Here is a 17,004-nt window from a genome sequence, read left to right as displayed (position 1 = left end):
TCCTGTGCAACAAGCAGCTAATTTGATCTGAGACTTTTAATGCTCGTTCACACGTGCATCTGAATCAATTACAGTTTAATAAGTGGTTTGATTTGTATTTAGACCATTCCGTTAATGTGATCGGATAATACGCAGCTTCATAATGTAAATGACTTGGAGGAGCTTTTATAACCTGGAAACAATTTTATTTTCATGCTGCATCATTGAACTCTTCCAGGAGTACTAATTAAAAAACCCTGTTTGTCTCCACTGCTACTAAAATATACACTGAATTGTTAATACCTTTCATGACCTCTTTCGGCACACTACTTCCTGATCCGAGCCCCGAGATCCAGCCAATCCACTGTCACCATGGCAGCTGTGTCGTCACTGTTGCTATGGCGACGCTAGCGCCGCTGCATTTGCCAGGACTCATTCGGTCTCCGTCGCCACGTGCTCCCCGCCCTTCCCTCGCGCTCGGTGTTTATAAAGTCTGTCCCTATATGGCCCGCAGCTGTTGAGGGACAGACACTTTAAACCCCCCCCCCCCCGTCAAAGCACACAAAAGCGTTTAAATATAAACGCTATTGTTCCCGCCCGTGTGAGCAGCTCCTGGTGCTGGAAGAGAAAACACGCCCTCCGGTCAGTTCTTCAGGAACTTTGCGATAAAGAACCCGATGGTGTCCCCGTCAGCTCTGGAGGGCAGAGGGGCTTCCGTTCCCGTCTGGTCCCAGCTCAGCTCGGGGCTGAACCTCTGGAGGAGGCGCAGCTGCTCCGGTGACAGGCCGGCTCCCAGCATGCCTTCTGCTCCGATGTGAGGCTCCTGAGGGGAGGGGGGGGGGGCTGATTAGGTGATGTTCCCCTGTATCGCGCTCTGTAGAACTGTCTGAGTGGCTGGTGTGTTTCTACCTGAGGCTGAAGTGAGAGGCAGGGGAAGCTGTCGAGGGCCCACGTTACCTGCTGCTCGTTCTCAGCCAGGGTCACTGTGCAGGTGCTGTAGACCAGAATCCCACCTTTCTTCAGCAGCCGCACCGCCTGCAGACACGGCGTGTACGGAAGCAGGGGTAGCAATAGATGATGAGAAATCATTCATCTTTTTTTTGGGGGGGGGGGGGGGCTGACTGCATGTAAGCAAGCCCTTCAGTAAGTTATCCAACAACCAGACCACACTTAAAAAGACATTTTCACATTTGCATCAGTGAATGTTTGTGTGCATTTGTATAAAAAGCGATGACTGTTAAAAGGTAGACTTTCTGGAGCTGCCTTTTATATATTTTTTTTATTACCAACTATCTCCCAGCACTATCAATTCAAAACGTACTTCCTTCAGAGCCGAGAAGTCAGTCTGACACATTTATTTAAAACCCAATTGAGTGTAAAATCAGAACACAGCTTCAGCGGGTGGAGTTTTAAATAGCGGGCCACAGCTTTGGGCAGGGAAATTACCAGAGGACAAACTTCTATAAATGTCATTTTGAGGATCTTTGACTATGATGTGAATTCACGCTGCAGATCACGCCTCTGGTGCGACGACGGCACGATGCTCCCATCTACTGGTCACAACCGAGGAAAGGATGTCGGGTTAAAACTCACCGCCTGGAATAACTTTCGCTGCAACGGCTGGTAGGAACAAATCTCCTTGACGCTCCAGATACTGCCCATGTTGGGTCTCTGTCCGAGTCCACTGCAGGGAGCGTCCAGCAGAACCCGGTCGAAGCTTTCAGGAGGAAAAGGAGGTCCTGGCATACAGACACAGAAGTACTCAGTCCTGCTGCTATCCATTGACACATATTGACATGGGATGCATATGGGGGGGGTCACGCTGTACCATCGGTTTCCTGCGTCGGGTCACTGCTCACAGCTTTAATGCTGTTAAAGCAATACGCTTTGATGGAACGCAAATGCAACATTTGGGCGTTTTGAAGCACTCGATCAATCTTGTTTTGGGTCTTGTCCAAGGCTACAACTTCACCCTGTGTGGGACAGATGTGGGATTAATTTACCGTATCAGTTCTTGCAAGCTTCAGATCCCTTTACTCGAGTAAAAACAGCAATATGACAATGACCTGATCTTCCATGAGTGCAGCGATGTGGCAGGTCTTCCCTCCAGGTGCAGCACACATGTCCAAGATTCGTTCCCCAGGACGAGGCCCTAGAACGTGTCCCACAACTACTGAGGGCAGGTTCTGCACAACAATGGAACCACGTTGAGTTTTCTGCGATAATGTGAGGAGGCAGAATCACGTCTGTTCTACCTTTATTACTTTATAGAAATATAACACGAAGGTACCTGCAGGAATGCCAGGCTGGGTAGAACCCCATCAAAGCAGGGACTCAGGTAAAGCGGCTCTGCCATCCGGACACCTATTCCTCTGAAATAATAGACAGACAGCGACTGAATCATTTCCCTTTCTCGATTTTGAATGAGATTTTGTCAGCTTCTTCCTCACCTAGCAGGTTCGTCTGTGCAGAAGATGCTGGAGCGGTCCATTTCAGCGACGCCATTCCCTACAAATGCTCTTTTTCCCAGGAAGCTTTTGGCTCCTCGAGTGCATTTACTTTCTAAGTCAGAGACGACCGACACCACATCACCGGCCTTCATGTCTAATTATAAAGTGAAGCATAAACAAAATAATGGCATTCAAAACATTCGAAAGACGTGTCGTTTATATTACTTTTACTCTTCGAGTCTTACACTTTGGGCTGGCAATGATTCCTGGGGCGAAGACGTGCGCACCCCTCAGAACTGCACTGGCGCACTGGGCACCAACCACCACCTCTGGGTGGAGCTGCTTCACTGGTCTGAGAGTAAGAGAGAAAACTCCCAAATCAGACATATTTATCTCTCGAATATATATATATATATATATATATATATATTTTATGAAAAGGTATGCACATTTCGAACTGCTAAATGAAGTGCATTTTTTTGGGGGGGTCATTCCATGAGGATTTTTGCTGCACAGAGCAGCTTCAGATTCTGCCTGACAGTCCAGCAGTCGTCACATACCTCGGGCCTTCAACAGGAAGCAGCAGCACATCTGGAATTTGAGGGTGAGTAAAAATCTGAACGGAAACATCCTCTGCTGTTGATTTCAACATCTGCTGCTTTAAAGACAACAACATCATTGATTGATTAGACCTCGACTGATCACTAGCGTGGTGCCCTAACACGCAAATATTATGCATATTAAGATGAATAAAAGATTCACCTTTTTCAGTTCTTCTCCTAACTTGTGTCTAATCTCTTCAAGGGATGCGAGATGAGTGCTGGCCCTGATGCAAGTGTAGGAAGGAGGGTGAGACAGGCAGGTGAGCAGCTTCTGGAAACGACATTCTGCCTCCTCGCGTCCCACTGCAGCTAAAACCTGAACACGGGTAATAACAGCTCTGTATATAAAACAGTTAGAGGCAAATACCATAAAAACAGCAACCTCATAGCAATACTATTAGAAAAGTCCACTTTTATAGCCAAAAAGGCTCTGAAAACACAATAAGGATGAGCTAAAATTAGATGAAAATATATTTTTATATAAAGAAAATTACATTATAATTTTTATAATGCTACACTGCTAATTATGTCCCATTCTTCCATGTTGTCTTTGACACTGAAAGATGGGAAGATGTTAATGTCCTTTTAGTATATTTATGACTAGCAAGATGGAAGCAACTTCTTGCAAGAAATGCAAAGTCGTACCTCCTTGTTTAAAAAGACACCCTGAAGAAATTCAGTCACTTCAGGCTTCAGAGAAATTTGTGGAAAAACAGACATTTCTTCAACCTGCACAAAGAAAAGTTTCCTGTCAGTAAGCAATTAAATAATAAAGTGCATATCTATCTATATATATATCTACTAATCATAACTGATTGTCTCACAAACCCTACTAGTGATTAGATTACGATAGATAAATCAAAGATAAACTACATGTCCTTGCAGTGTGGCTTATTGGTGCAGCGAGAGACTTTATACTTCTACGACTAATGCAATAAAAATAACACTAATAAAGCAAAATAATCACTCAAAAAAAAATGTTCTGTTATGTATGTATTTTTGTGTTTACTTGCTAGTATATTTTGTAAGTACATTACTGAAATACAATACAAATCAGACTAAATTAGTAGCAAAGATTGTATCAAGTCAACCCTTCTCATCATGTTTGTCTAATACTGGGGGGGCTATCTGAACCAAGTGAAAATAACACATTAAAATATGGCGTCTGTATATTTATAATCTGAAAGCTCGTAGTGAGTCCTCTTCAACCCATCAAGCTCTTACAGTCTCTAGAGTAACTCATCGATCAAATTAACGGCCTCTCATGAGCGCGGAAGTAGTTTATAAATAGGAAAATACCCACGTTTATCTCCTGTGCGTGCCCATTTAGCTACTTCCGTATACGTCACTTTGATTACGAAAATGACGCCGCTTTGCGTCATCCAGGAGTTTTTCCGTATTCCTGCTAACAAACAAACAAACCGAGGTAACTATAGTTCTTGTCAAATCAAATACATGTAATAGTAATGGTACTAACAATTTATTTTATGTTCGCGTGGTATTTAAAATTGTTAAATATAAAATGAGCAGTTTTAATGTTTCGTTCCGTTTATGAAAAATTGAATTTTGGGCTTTATAAACACGTTCTTTGTGTTTTAAAAGCCTCGTCTCACTTTTTTTTTTTTTTTAATGACGTATGTGTTTTTAAACACTGTTATTTAAAAAGTCCGGGCTTCTACGTCACCGCCTAACCGGAAGCTCATTAAATAGCTTGGGTAGCGTTTTTCTCCGGACCACTTGCCAGCGGGCTAGCGGCAGGAGAAGCAGCCTGACCCGCGGACTGAGGGCTGCACCGCTCGCTCTCTTACCTGCTCGCTCTCTTACCTGCTCGCTCTCTTACCTGCTCGCTCTTTCATAAGCGTCAACGACAATACCTTCCACCATTTTATCCTCGCGTTAGCTGCGTTTTATGTTTCGTAAGGGGCGCATGGAGTCCGCTTTGAAAGGGTCGGCGAGGTGTTTTGCGGACAAGAGATCGTCCAGCTAACGTTAGCTAGCCGCTCGGATTTGACCGGTGCCGCTTGCCCGCTTGGACCGACGGAGGGTACGCGCATTGGACTCACTCCAAACAATGGGCCTCATCTTTGCCAAACTGTGGAGCTTCTTCTGCAACGAAGGTGGGTGGCTGTTACGTTGTTCCGACACATTTACCGAGCCGCCGCTGGCGGACTCGCCCGTGGCTAAACGTGAAGTGTTAGCCGCGCTAGCGCGGCGTGAGCAGAACCCCGTAAATAACAGATGATCCACGCTGCGTGTCCATCTCGACGCGAATCCTGCGCACAGATGCTTGAGTTCACGCCACCAGACGGGCTAATGGTCTGTTTATCAATCAACACGGTTTATTGTCATTCCTTTACAGGATATAAGGGAATTGATGTGTCATGTTTTCACTGATATTAAGTTTGACTCATTGTTTAAAGGATTACAAACAAGTTCTGAGATGAGTTTCGAGCCGCGGGCTGTCGGATAATCGTGTGTAATCAGGAGCGTATAATTAGATCAGGGGAATGACGAGCAAGCAGACAAAAGGGCTGGCAGTAACAATCCTGTTGCACTTCAAAGAAAAAGATTTAAGTGCAGTGTCTCGCTGTCAGAAGGGTCACGTTGCTGTTTTTAGAAGTGCTGTGCTTAGATAAGCTGGAATGAATCCTATATTCAGAAGTTTGGTTTATTCTCAAAAACGTAAAACATTTCAAAGGAGTTAGATGTGCTGGAATGGCTATTTTTCCTCCCCTTCTTAAAGTTCTTTTCTTCAGATTCCCTCCGGAATGGGCGTACGTGTCTGTAAGTGACCCGTTATCCCACATTGGTTGTAATCCTGACGTGTGCCAACAACACAACGGCGAGCGGTTGACACTAGTCTACAATGTCAAAAGCCCACGTTGAGCGGAGACCCCTGACCAGACTTCCTTCCTCCCCGGCAGCCAGAGGCCTCAGAGGGGGTGGAAAAGTCAAAACGCTCAAGTGGGAGAGTCTGGCGCGTCCGTGTCGGCTCTGATTCTGTGTTTGTTTTGTTTTGTCTGCGTCACAGTCGTTAAAAAGAAGTTGCTGGATGTTCTGGCGTGTTCTTTGAGAATGGAAACGCAAGGTCAAGGCGTTTTGGGGGAGGAAATGCGAGCAGCTTTGTTCTGGAGGGACGACAGCGAACGCGACGTTTGGACTGAAGCCGCGTGCGTTTCACGGCCAGCACCGTCATTAGAATCCGTTCCATGCTGTCGGTGCGTTTGTTTCACAGAGCACAAGGTGATCATCGTGGGACTGGACAACGCCGGGAAGACCACCATCCTGTACCAGTTGTAAGCGACGCTAGTTCTGCTTTTGCCGCTTGAAACTGCGGCCGGCGCTCACTTTTCTGGTTCTGTCTTCAACAAGCCTGATGAACGAGGTGGTCCACACGTCGCCCACTATCGGGAGCAACGTGGAGGAGATCGTGGTGAAGAACACGCACTTCCTGATGTGGGACATAGGAGGACAGGAGTCCCTCAGGTCCTCCTGGAACACCTACTACTCCAACACGGAGGTGAGCCGCACGCTTTGTGTCCTTCACTACGGGGGGGGGGGGGGGGGGAGCGGGGGGCGTCGTCCACCAGTGGATGTCCCGGCAGCTGGCGTGTTTGTTCAGACGGCAGCAGGGGCCGCCCAAGTCAGGGGTCGGCCTTTCACAAAGGCCCCCCCCCCCCCCCCCCCGAAAGAGTCCTGGCAGAGGCAGATGTTGGAGATCTTACAAAGAGCTCTGGAAAAACACGGTTAAATGTCCCCGATGGCGACGTCTGTCTTTTTTAACGGTAGATTCTCACAAGCAGCACAACCGATCATCCAAATCTCTTTGACTCGCAGCTTCTGCCTGATTCTGATTCTTCATCATGACGTTGACCGTTTAATCAAAGTGTCGGTTTTAATGGTTTATTAATTGGTTTTGTGCTTTTGTGAAAAACGAATTCTCTGATTATGACCATGGTTGGACCAGCAGCAGAAGTTACTGCAGTATCGTACGGAGGCGAAGGAGCTCAGAGCAAAGGCAGAGCGGCTTGGGAGATATCTGTTCCAGCGGTTACTCGGGTCTCCATGGCAACTGTCAGAGGAACCTCCACCCTCATTGAAAGCAGACTCTGTATGAGTCACATGGGTCGTTCAGGTCGAATGGCGTCTCACCAAAGTGAACACGCCGTCACTCTTCTATCATGCGTGACGTCACTCCCGTTTAAATGGTGGATTATTAGCAGAAACCAGGAACTGGCCTCCCGCTGTGTTGCATTTCCTCGTGTGACTCTCTGTGTGGTTTATTTTGTATTATTTTTTCGCCCCCCCCGCCCCCTGCGGTGTAGTTCATCATCCTGGTGGTGGACAGCACAGACCGAGAGAGGCTGGCCATCTCCAAAGAGGAGCTCTACAGGATGTTGGCCCACGAGGTAAAGTCCTAGCCATACGGGAACGGCCCCCATTGTCTCTCTGCTGTGCTGCATTGTTCGCCGTCTCATTGTCCTCCGGCCCCCCCCCCCCCCCTCAGGACCTGCGGAAAGCAGCTGTGTTGATATTCGCCAACAAGCAGGATATGAAGAACTGCATGACTGCAGCCGAGATCTCCAATTACCTCACCCTGAGCTCCGTCAAGGATCACCCGTGGCACATACAGTCCTGCTGCGCACTCACAGGAGAAGGGTGAGGACGAAGGGCCTGGAGTAAACCAGATGTCTTATAACCCGTCAGCCTAAGAAAGGAAAGCTCAGACTTTTTTCGGGGATCTCCATGTGGTAACAATCATTAGGCTTGGGAAAGTACCGTATTATTTTCCATGATTATCATCACACAAAGATATAAAGCACATAGGGTGACGTCAGCGAGACGCGTCATCACGTCGGGCTTTGAAGCCATGTCTAGCTGGAACTGTTATAGTTACGGTGGACGCGTCCTCGTAGATCTACGGTCAGGAAATATCGTTTCAGTCATAATGGAATCACTGTCTCAATCTGACCACCAGGGGCCGGTAAAGCTGCATATGCAAAGCATAAGAATAGACACTTTCTGACTGGGTTGTGGTTACAAACAGCAACCAGCGGGAGGATATTGTAGGTGTTCCTTGTAGATAAACATTAAACTTGTACATGATTACAACAATCTACTGACGCGCCTTCATTATGTCTCCAGTTTATGTCAAGGACTGGAATGGATGACCTCGAGGGCTGGACTCAGATAACCTCTCCTTCAGCTGTCAACGGCCCGGCTCCCTACGCCGCCTCCACGGCGGCACAACCGTTTGTCCTTTCCGGCTTATCGTTGCTATGTATTTTTTTTAATTGGAGAATTTTGATGAGATAGAATCGATCGGGGGGGGTATTGACCTGTCCGATACTTGGATATTTTAATGGAGCAGGTGGCCAGAACTAATGAACTGGACCTGGCTGTGGAGCAAGAAGCCACTTTTACAGGAAAGGAGGAGAATAAAACAGCTGAAGGTGCGAAAGGAGGGCTGGAAACTTACACTACATACATATCATGTCAAGAGTATATAGCATAAACATCACTTTGGTACCCGTCATGATTACTATTTTGCCACGAACATAACTTTATCAGATTTCAGGCAGTGTTGGAAAACCAGGCACATGGAACGGGAGGTTGAGTTGGGTGATTTTTTTCTTTTTTTTCAGAATAATGTTCTCATCGTTGTGTTTTTTACAGCCATTGATCTGTTACACGGTTTCAGTTCCATAAGCTACGCTGTTGCTTTTATTCATGGACGTATTGCTGCCATACTGAAATGGTCAAACAGAAACCTCTCGTTTTCACTTCGAGCCCTGTATTTGTATATTATTGAGCCAAATGGTGTCGATTTGGAGTGTTGACGTTCAAATGTTTCTTAAAATTGCTTTCTCAATTATCACATTTTGAAAAGCCAGAGTGTAAAATCGATGTACTAAGCTTGGATTTTAAAAACAGTATTTTCAGTTTAAACACTATTTTATTTTTTCAGCATTGATTATTAATTGTAAGTTTTGGAGAGCTGCGGGTTTGAGATCTGTTCTGTACTCACAGACTCTCTAGCGATCAGCTGCATCCTCATGTCAGTCTTTCATGATCGTCTCCAGCCACTTTGGCACTCATTTAATTTTTTTTTTTAAATAAGCCAACGAGCGGTCTTGGTTTTATGGGAATTGGCTGCTCATCCATTTGGACCGGAGTCGTCCTTTAAGGTGGGAAAAGGCCTTATTTTGGAGATGATACGGCTAAATTGATCCTCAGCCTTAACGTTTAGGACTGCATGTGTGAGTCTTATTATCTTAACCTGCATTTCCCTTTTGGACCAGATTTATGGACGTCACTTCGAAACGTGCGTACTTTTTGTAAGTTCTAGGTGCCGACAGGACTCGTGTGAGTTTGAATGAACTGAAGCTCCTTTTGATCAGATGTCCCTCTGGGTCAAGCTGTTTTCATACTTACAGGTGAAACGGTGATCAGTGCAGCTCACTCCTTGGAACGTTAAGGTTTACAGGTATGAAGCGTGCTGGTATCTGGTCTCAATCATGTACTGTAATTTTTTATTAAACTTGAACCTGAAGTTTAGTCTTTTTTCTGAAAGTGGATACTGTATGAGGAGACTGACGTAGCCCCCAAAGTGCTACAAATTAATTTGCATATGATGTACTGAATATGGAGAAGGTGACAGCTTAAAATCTTACGGGGAGAAACTCAAATCTACAAAACGGCAGTAGAAAGAGATCAAAAAGGCACGAGCTGAGCTCTAGTGATGTAACTGAGGCAGCGAGGTCCGACTCAACAGGTTTATTTACAAAAAGTTTAGAGCACAGAACAGTCGACACCTCACAGAAGCCCCGCCCACCCAGAGGAAACGCAGGGCTTCTCTAAATCTAGATATAAGTATTTTCTTTTTTTCACACCTATCATACCATTTGCAATTTACAATGAGGTCTTAAGCAATTAGAAACACTGGGGGAGAGGGATTGGAAAAAAGTACCTGGACATGAAACGGGACATCATTTAAAAGCAGATACTAAGAAGTACAGAGGAGCAGTAGCAGAAACAAGTTTCAGTTAAAAAGTTCACATTTAAAATTCAGTGCTAAAAAGGAAACCCCCAACAGGAACATCACTTTTACACAACCAACAACGAACAGACGGGTTCTGGATGAACTCGGCTTATCATGAATCTCCATCAGCTCCCATCGATGTTGGAGTACATTTAAAAGAAGCTTGGCTCTCCTCTACTTTGACGCTTAATCCACAAGAAGATCTCCTTGAGTGTCCATGAAAATGAGTCTTTGGAAATGTGGATGCTGCGTATCTATAGATTTAAACGTTTGCACAGGGTTGGAGCTTTAAAAAAAAATTAAATAAATAAAACTGGGGAATGAACAAGAGGAACGTTACCGTGGGGTTCTCATCAAAACGTCGACAACCACACAGCACATAGTTCACCGCCAGGAGAAGAAGTCTTGCAACATGCATTGATGTGATGCAAGAGAAAGGGACAGCAACAAACACGAAAAAAAAAAAGTGCATGAGAAACAAAAACTGAAGGAATCTTCGTGATCTTTGGCCGTGGCGTTCTCATCGGAGGAGATCACACGCACAGCGTCGTGGGGAAACTGGGCTGAGAGAAGCGAAACGTCAGCTCAAAGCGACAACTGATGAAATAAACCACACCCCTTCTCTCAGCCTCACCTGCCCCCAGTGTAGCCGCCCATCTCCTCCTCGTCGTCGTCCAGCTCCATCTCCAGCTCGCTGTCCAGACGGTCGAAGCCGTAGCCGCTCATCACGCTGCAGAAAAAAACCCCCACAAAAACACACGAATAAGAACCGCTGCAAACCAGAGACGCGTGAAGGCGCGCGCTTCCGTGCTGACCTGACTGAGCGGCACGTGAAGAACACGATCCTCTTCAGCTTCTTGTTGTAAAAGAAATAATTGAAGGACCAGAGACTCCCTTCTTCACCGAAAGGGTCGGAGTCCAGATCAGGGTTGTAGCTGCGAGCAAACATTCAAAGCTTGAAAGCGTCACACGCCGCGTCTGCGTCTGCGTCTGCGCACATCCCAGACGCTTTTACCTGTAAATGTCGCAGCCCTGCAGGTTGATCTCTTGATCGATGGCGTTCCACAACTCCGGCCCCAGAGAGTTGAACTCCTCCCCCACGGCGGAGAACAAGCTGCCGTTCACTGCATTCGCCACCTGCGGTGAAAAACACAAACCCAGATGTGATGCGCGCCGGCAGATTTGCCCACATTACGGGTTTCGGGTTTCAGGCTGCGTCGCACTGACCCAGTTGAGGCTGGGCTCTCGGCTGAACTCGTGGGCCCGCGCCGCGCTGAAGTCGTAGTCGGGCCTGAACGACTCGTTGAGCGTCGTGATGAGGTAGAAGATGGTCTTCCTGCAACACTTGTCGCTCAGAGGGTTCTCCCCATCCTCGCTGCTCTTCCCCAGCCTGCACGGAACAGGAAACGCCTCGTCAGCGCTCTGCTAAATCTGGGTTACGTGGCCCCCCATTGCCAGACCGGTTGGGCTGGGCTTCACGCCGCCGCCGCCGGACTCACTTTGAAGGGCTGGTGGCGCCGGTGGACTGCGGGGGGGACAGCGCCTCCAAGACGTGTGGCTCCCCCTCCTGGCAGAACTGCTTGAACATGTGTTTGTCATCTCCTGCCATTTTACAGGAGTAGCTCTCAATCCTGCAGGGCAAAAAAAAAAAAGATGTTTAATACCTAAATATATAACAAACATTAAACAATACAGCTATGAATCAGCAAAAGTTCAACAACATTTAAATAAAGATGACGTAGATTATTGCCATCTATTTTTGTTTAGTTACATTCCAACAAAAGGTCATCTGCCAAAAAAAAAAAAAACAAATAACGCTACTGGAAAGTCTGGCAACTAAATCTATAGTTCAAGCATGAAGCTATCAAATCCTGCTGCCTCACTGATCCACTAAAGCAAACACCAGCAGCCATGACAGCTCCAACTGTGTGTGTGTGTGCGCGTGCCAACAACACTTCACAACAGTCTCAAAAATAACCACAGTGTGATGGCGTGGAAGGAAGCCACGCTGCAAGTCACTCGAGGTCGACTTTCTGTGCAGACGCTCAGTTTCACGGCCGACACTCAAGCCCCCGAACGCAACATCCTTTATGTCCCCCAGACCGTAACAGAAGGCCTTTCACAACCGAAGCTCAGGCTCACACATGTTTACTCAGTCAAACTGTACCGTCAATTCCCCATTAGCCTTCGGGGTGTTTGTCTTTTATCGTAATATTGCGTAACATTCAAGTATTGGCTGGTACTCGGGGACTCAGTCAGTCACACCTCTCACATTCATATTATGGGCTGGATGAAAGGATTTTTCACTTCAAACAAAGGCTATTTTTGATAAATTCACAGGATTCCAGCATTTTTTTTTCCCGCTCAATTAAATGCCATCTCATGTCATGCTTTTGCACTGCTGAAACATAGCATAAATCGAGCTATTTGCACAAACAGTTACCATGACAACTCACGGACGGACGCATTGAGCTCAGGTGTCTAAGGCATCCCTTACCTTCCGAGGATGCGAGACTCTCCCGTTTCAACATAAAGCCTTGAACTGAGGGCCTCAAAGCTGGAGTTTTCCAACAGTTTCATTGCTGTATGGCAAAAAAGAAATACATGAATGAAGTCAGAAAATCAGGAGTAATCAGTCTCTTATTCCGCCAGCGTTTACATCCAGACTCAAATTGAACCATGGTACCATGGCAACGCCAATAGTGAAAAAAAACCGTAAATATAAAAGAAAGATAATTAACAAGCACATAACTACAGCGCCCCGTGAGGGACATTTTTAAACGCTAAAACCCAATTTCCTCTGCGTTTTCGCAGTTCGTGCCCCTCCCCCACACTTTCCAAATGAAGTTGACAAAACGTCCTCCTGTTTCACGTTACAACAACATTTAACTTACCGAGCAATGTTTCCCGTACAAACAGAAACCCGCGGGTTCGGTACGGGAGCCGCCGGCCGTAGCGACTGGCCTCCTCAACCTTTCTGACTACCGGGTCAAGCGAAAGATTAGCGAGCCCCGCTTTGTTGTTGACCCAGCTAGCGTTAGCGAGTTAGCTTGCTAAATGTCTTCAATTCGCAACGCAAACGATTAGTTCGCGATCGAGCTCAAGCATCTTACGAAAGCACTCGGTCGAGAATGGCCTATTCTAAGGCTTCTTAAGTTTATGGAAAAGCTGCTTTTCCCGATTAAATGCGATGAAATTAAATCCGAAGACCGTTGACGTCCGTCGGAGTCTGTCCGCAGCGGCATCCCTTTCGACCTGGTTTCACAGAGGAGCGTATTTGGCTAAATCAAGTCGCCGTTGATTAGCGACTCGATCAGAAACGTAGCAGTTAGCGAGATAAATGCCCTAAAAAAAAAAAGCTAACGAAATGATCCACAAGCTACAAAACACCGACTGCCTCAACGACACATCCGCTCCCGTCAAAACAAGCGAACCTTCTGAAGGCGGAACCAGAGCCTTTCGGTTTATATAGACCCGGAACTCGCACACGCCTTTAAAAAAAAGAACCCGAGTCCTGATTGGCTGCTTTTCCTGTCTATAGAATTATCATCAAACGTGATTGGTCAAAACTTGATCGTCAATTTCCAGGCTAAATGCAGTCAGGCAACTTCTGGAACGGAAACTACAAGTTCAGTTGTGTTTTTTTAAACAATCATTTTAACTATTACACTGTAATAGTGTCATAATTACACTGTACCTTAAAATATGACCTTGAAAGTCTGGCTCTGCAGGAAAATAAGTGATTAATAGTCAGTATGACTTGTTTTTGGTCTTACTTTCATCAATTCCTTTAGCAGTTCGACAGATATGTTTCGTATTGGTTTTGAGTTTATACGTTGTTGAGTTTTGTTATTGCCAGCCTTTTGTATTGAACTATACAGTGCTGATACAGTGCTGATTTCATTTAAGACTTGACTAATCCAACATACAACAGCTTAAAGAGCTCACTTTAAAAACGTTTATTTACAATAAACACATTTTGTTTTCTTATGTCTGGGTGATATACTCAGAAACATCTTCTAGGGCTATACGGTCATTGTCTAGGTACTCCAAGATAACATTACCCCCATTGTACAGGGGAGTTTCTGCGTGGGCCAGCAGTGAGAGCAGGCTGTCGTCCATCCTGAAAGCATCTCCAGTCTGAGGATGACATAAACGCAGTTTCTGCAAACAAGAGGGCAGAAAATGAAGGCTAAGATGTATTCAAGTACATACATAATGCTTTTCTTCTTTTTCCACGTATGAATGTAGAATAACAATTTAATAGTGCTTAGAAGAACCATTAGTTTGCTAGACTAGTAAATAGATAAAGTATTGAATTCCATTACATTATGAAGAATCAGGAACATATTAAAATGGACACTGTGGTTTTATGTGTATAGAAAATAGTGTAAAATATGGGAAAGCAGCTAAAACCTTTGTAATGTGTTAAAAATGGTGACTATTGGGTCCCTGTAACTGTATAAAAAATAAAAAAAAAACATTGAATTTACATTCAACTACGTTACCATCTCACTCATTTAGTGGCAGATGTATTTAATTTATTGCAATAATCAGGAATTCTGCTCCTGCTATCTGTTACCTTAGCTGCCAATACATTATTGCTGTTCTTGAGGTTGGCTAAAGAGGCTGCAAAATCCACCACTTTGCCCACACTCCATTTGGAACAGAAAAACATGGGTTTGCTCGGCTCTTTGGATTCTTTGGGAAGATACACCTGAAAGAAGGTTCTTTCTGCCTGGAAAGGCAAAAACAAACAAAGGACAAGTGGAGGTTTCAACAAAATAGCACAGTATTACACAGAGGTACACTTTAAGGATGCAATTAAGTCAAGGTAAAAAGTTATTGCCATATTAATAAAAAAACAAGACAGCTTGGATCGTACCTGCGGCAGTCCCTTGTCTCCTAAAGCATGGAGCTTAAGTTTCATTAATGCCACCTTAGCTGCAGTAGCGCTGTTCTTTGCTCCTCTACGTCCTTTACTTTTGAAACCATCCTTTGACTCTGAATAGTTGCAAGACAGTTAAACAAACACGATAGAAATGAACTTGACAAACGTGCACACATTGCACACAATGAGTTTTTACAAAGACGCCGGCATTGTATTTAATACTGATCCCATGTGGACAAATGCGGAATGACAAAGGGAATTCTGCAATAAGTGGAGATACGAAATACACTTGAACAAACCAACTATCTTTTGCACTAGCTCTTTTGTGGCTGTCATTCGAGGCTTTTGGACCTCCAACTTCTCACATTTGTGATCATCTTGATGGCGATGGCTATAAAGCAAGAACAAATATGGGGTATCAGTTTCAATTTGTTGTTCAAGGACGGGGAATAACTTCAGCTTGACTCCTGTGTGATTCTATGAGTTACGATGCACTGAATATGTCAAGTTTAACTGATTTATAGAAATTTGATTGAAATATATATATTTTTTTAAAGTACAAACTTACGCCAGACAGAAATGCTTTTCACAATCGGTACATATTACAGGCAGCAACTCTTTCCCTTTGCAGGCTTGAAATGAGCATGGATAACTCGTGCTGCCACTCTCGGTCTGAGGCATCCTCTCAACTGGCTCCTGCAAACGGGAAGAGGAAACATGAAGTCATAGCAACCAATATTTTGATAGCAAATTGGGGGAAAATATTCCAAGTGGTGATCTGATTGAAGATGGCCAACATTAATATGCAATCAAGAGTGTACCTCTGGACATGAGTGGGCTGCTCTGCTTCTGTGCTCAAGGCTGTGTGAGATAAAAATCAAATAAAAAGTCTGTTGATTTAGAATGGCTTATGGTAAAAATATCAAGCATCCATTATGATGTGCTTTATCTGTGTAATTATTAGAGCCTGATTAGAAAATAACTTTTGTGATTCATTCAGATAGTGATATTTAATTGCTAAAGAAAAGTTGCAATGATAGATCCACAAAATTATTTGCACAGAGAACATTAATAAAAATATTAATAAGAATTTAAAACTATGGAAAGTTCTTTACAATGGGAATACTTACCAGAAAGCGCCACTGCAGCAGTCACAAACAAACGGAAGAAAATCTAGGGAAGAATGTGGAAGCAATTTTAGTTTTGTGCACAGGCGCCCATTCACGGATGATGATTCAATTCAAACTTTATTCCACAGTCATTCTAAGACTTATAGAAATAAAAACGTGAAGAAAAAAGATTTTCGCTCTTTGTATAAAACAAGCATACAATAATTCTTAACCTCTTCATCTCATGGCATATTCACCCTGTTCACGTCTGTAGATAAAATTATTGATTGACGCAAACTTATTTGAGACCGGGCAGAAACTTTTACTTGATAAGATTTTAAACAGTGTTATTTTACAACGAAACTTTATAAATGATGTAATAAAGGACCACAAGTACACAACGAAAAGTAATACATAATTATAGTTAGCAGTTAGCTTACGATTTTAAGGTTTGACTGTCTGTCAGACGGTGTGCGCTAGTTAGCTATCTTGCTAACTATGCTACAGGGACGCTCTGTGTAATTTGTATGGACAAATATGGAATAATAATCTAATAATTCTCGTATTGTGAATCACATGGAGCTGAAGCTGACCTTTCCGACTGCAGGAATCAAACCCACAATGCTTCCCAATGTCTAACTCAGCCATTTGGTAGCTGTAGTACGCTACTGTCAACACGAACTTTGACCCCAGAAATGACGTCATTGGACGACTATATTCTTCCGACAAGGATTCAACTCAAATTTTACATTTATTGTTATACATCGTACGGATGTATTTTTATATATTTTTACGTCTTATAATATATATATATATATATATATATATATACTCTAATTTTACTTTATATATATATATATATATATATATATATATATATATATAAAGTAAAATTAGAGTTGTCAGGCACAGGCGACTTTTACACACTCCA

At 44.3% G+C, this 17,004-nt stretch overlaps 4 protein-coding genes across 5 annotated transcripts; 1 reads left to right on the top strand and 3 right to left on the bottom strand.

The window, feature by feature from the left end:
• Window positions 1-622: 622 nt before the first annotated feature.
• On the bottom strand, window positions 623-3,751 carry nsun6 (NOP2/Sun RNA methyltransferase 6). Its single transcript, XM_068748098.1, has 11 exons — window positions 3,677-3,751; window positions 3,192-3,347; window positions 2,990-3,087; window positions 2,675-2,781; window positions 2,430-2,583; window positions 2,270-2,351; window positions 2,046-2,165; window positions 1,808-1,952; window positions 1,573-1,718; window positions 889-1,014; window positions 623-802 (listed from the first exon to the last, which is right to left on the bottom strand). Exons 1-11 carry the CDS (start codon window positions 3,749-3,751, stop codon window positions 623-625), a joined length of 1,389 nt encoding a protein of 462 aa, XP_068604199.1.
• Window positions 3,752-5,029: 1,278 nt separating this feature from the next.
• LOC137903587 (ADP-ribosylation factor-like protein 5B) lies at window positions 5,030-9,578 on the top strand. The gene is made up of 6 exons (XM_068747713.1): window positions 5,030-5,148; window positions 6,267-6,327; window positions 6,404-6,551; window positions 7,357-7,440; window positions 7,539-7,690; window positions 8,177-9,578. The coding sequence occupies exons 1-6, from the start codon at window positions 5,103-5,105 to the stop codon at window positions 8,223-8,225; spliced, it is 540 nt and encodes a 179-aa protein (XP_068603814.1). The 5' UTR covers window positions 5,030-5,102; the 3' UTR covers window positions 8,226-9,578.
• Window positions 9,579-9,774: 196 nt separating this feature from the next.
• On the bottom strand, window positions 9,775-13,478 carry maf1b (MAF1 homolog, negative regulator of RNA polymerase III b). 2 transcript variants are annotated; one of them, XM_068747931.1, is made up of 8 exons: window positions 12,968-13,478; window positions 12,571-12,655; window positions 11,573-11,704; window positions 11,301-11,463; window positions 11,089-11,210; window positions 10,889-11,008; window positions 10,708-10,803; window positions 9,775-10,636 (listed from the first exon to the last, which is right to left on the bottom strand). In XM_068747931.1, exons 2-8 carry the CDS (start codon window positions 12,651-12,653, stop codon window positions 10,594-10,596), a joined length of 759 nt encoding a protein of 252 aa, XP_068604032.1. In that variant the 5' UTR covers window positions 12,654-12,655; window positions 12,968-13,478; the 3' UTR covers window positions 9,775-10,593. The 2 variants fall into 2 exon arrangements, with proteins under 2 accessions (XP_068604032.1, XP_068604033.1); XM_068747932.1 differs by having other exon boundaries at window positions 9,775-10,631.
• A 544-nt stretch (window positions 13,479-14,022) lies between these two features.
• zfand1 (zinc finger, AN1-type domain 1) lies at window positions 14,023-16,729 on the bottom strand. The gene is made up of 8 exons (XM_068748073.1): window positions 16,667-16,729; window positions 16,095-16,137; window positions 15,786-15,825; window positions 15,533-15,660; window positions 15,264-15,355; window positions 14,959-15,077; window positions 14,656-14,811; window positions 14,023-14,237 (listed from the first exon to the last, which is right to left on the bottom strand). Exons 1-8 carry the CDS (start codon window positions 16,719-16,721, stop codon window positions 14,061-14,063), a joined length of 810 nt encoding a protein of 269 aa, XP_068604174.1. The 5' UTR covers window positions 16,722-16,729; the 3' UTR covers window positions 14,023-14,060.
• Window positions 16,730-17,004: the final 275 nt, after the last annotated feature.

This window comes from Brachionichthys hirsutus, chromosome 14 (genome assembly GCF_040956055.1).
Source record: "Brachionichthys hirsutus isolate HB-005 chromosome 14, CSIRO-AGI_Bhir_v1, whole genome shotgun sequence".
Taxonomy (NCBI): Eukaryota; Metazoa; Chordata; class Actinopteri; order Lophiiformes; family Brachionichthyidae; genus Brachionichthys; species Brachionichthys hirsutus.
This window is presented reverse-complemented; position numbering and strand designations above follow the sequence as displayed.

What these genes read in the sequence shown, in the direction of transcription:
- nsun6 (XM_068748098.1), bottom strand. Translation starts at nt 3,751, where the DNA reads ATGTCTGTTTTTCCACAAATTTCTCTGAAGCCTGAAGTGACTGAATTT. An exon ending in CTGCACTCATGGAAGATCAG is followed by an intron (nt 1,953 to 2,045) that starts GTCATTGTCATA and finishes TGTCCCACACAG; the next exon opens with GGTGAAGTTGTAGCCTTGGA. An exon ending in AGCGAAAGTTATTCCAGGCG is followed by an intron (nt 1,015 to 1,572) that starts GTGAGTTTTAAC and finishes CCGTGTCTGCAG; the next exon opens with GCGGTGCGGCTGCTGAAGAA.
- zfand1 (XM_068748073.1), bottom strand. Translation starts at nt 16,721, where the DNA reads ATGGCTGAGTTAGACATTGGGAAGCATTGTGGGTTTGATTCCTGCAGT. An exon ending in TGATTCCTGCAGTCGGAAAG is followed by an intron (nt 16,138 to 16,666) that starts GTCAGCTTCAGC and finishes ATTCTTCCCTAG; the next exon opens with ATTTTCTTCCGTTTGTTTGT. An exon ending in GAAAAGCATTTCTGTCTGGC is followed by an intron (nt 15,356 to 15,532) that starts GTAAGTTTGTAC and finishes CTTGCTTTATAG; the next exon opens with CCATCGCCATCAAGATGATC.
- maf1b (XM_068747931.1), bottom strand. Translation starts at nt 12,653, where the DNA reads ATGAAACTGTTGGAAAACTCCAGCTTTGAGGCCCTCAGTTCAAGGCTT. An exon ending in GGCGCCACCAGCCCTTCAAA is followed by an intron (nt 11,464 to 11,572) that starts GTGAGTCCGGCG and finishes TGTTCCGTGCAG; the next exon opens with GCTGGGGAAGAGCAGCGAGG. An exon ending in GAGAGCCCAGCCTCAACTGG is followed by an intron (nt 11,211 to 11,300) that starts GTCAGTGCGACG and finishes TTTTCACCGCAG; the next exon opens with GTGGCGAATGCAGTGAACGG.
- LOC137903587 (XM_068747713.1), top strand. Translation starts at nt 5,103, where the DNA reads ATGGGCCTCATCTTTGCCAAACTGTGGAGCTTCTTCTGCAACGAAG. An exon ending in ACCACCATCCTGTACCAGTT is followed by an intron (nt 6,328 to 6,403) that starts GTAAGCGACGCT and finishes GTCTTCAACAAG; the next exon opens with CCTGATGAACGAGGTGGTCC. An exon ending in TGCGCACTCACAGGAGAAGG is followed by an intron (nt 7,691 to 8,176) that starts GTGAGGACGAAG and finishes TTATGTCTCCAG; the next exon opens with TTTATGTCAAGGACTGGAAT.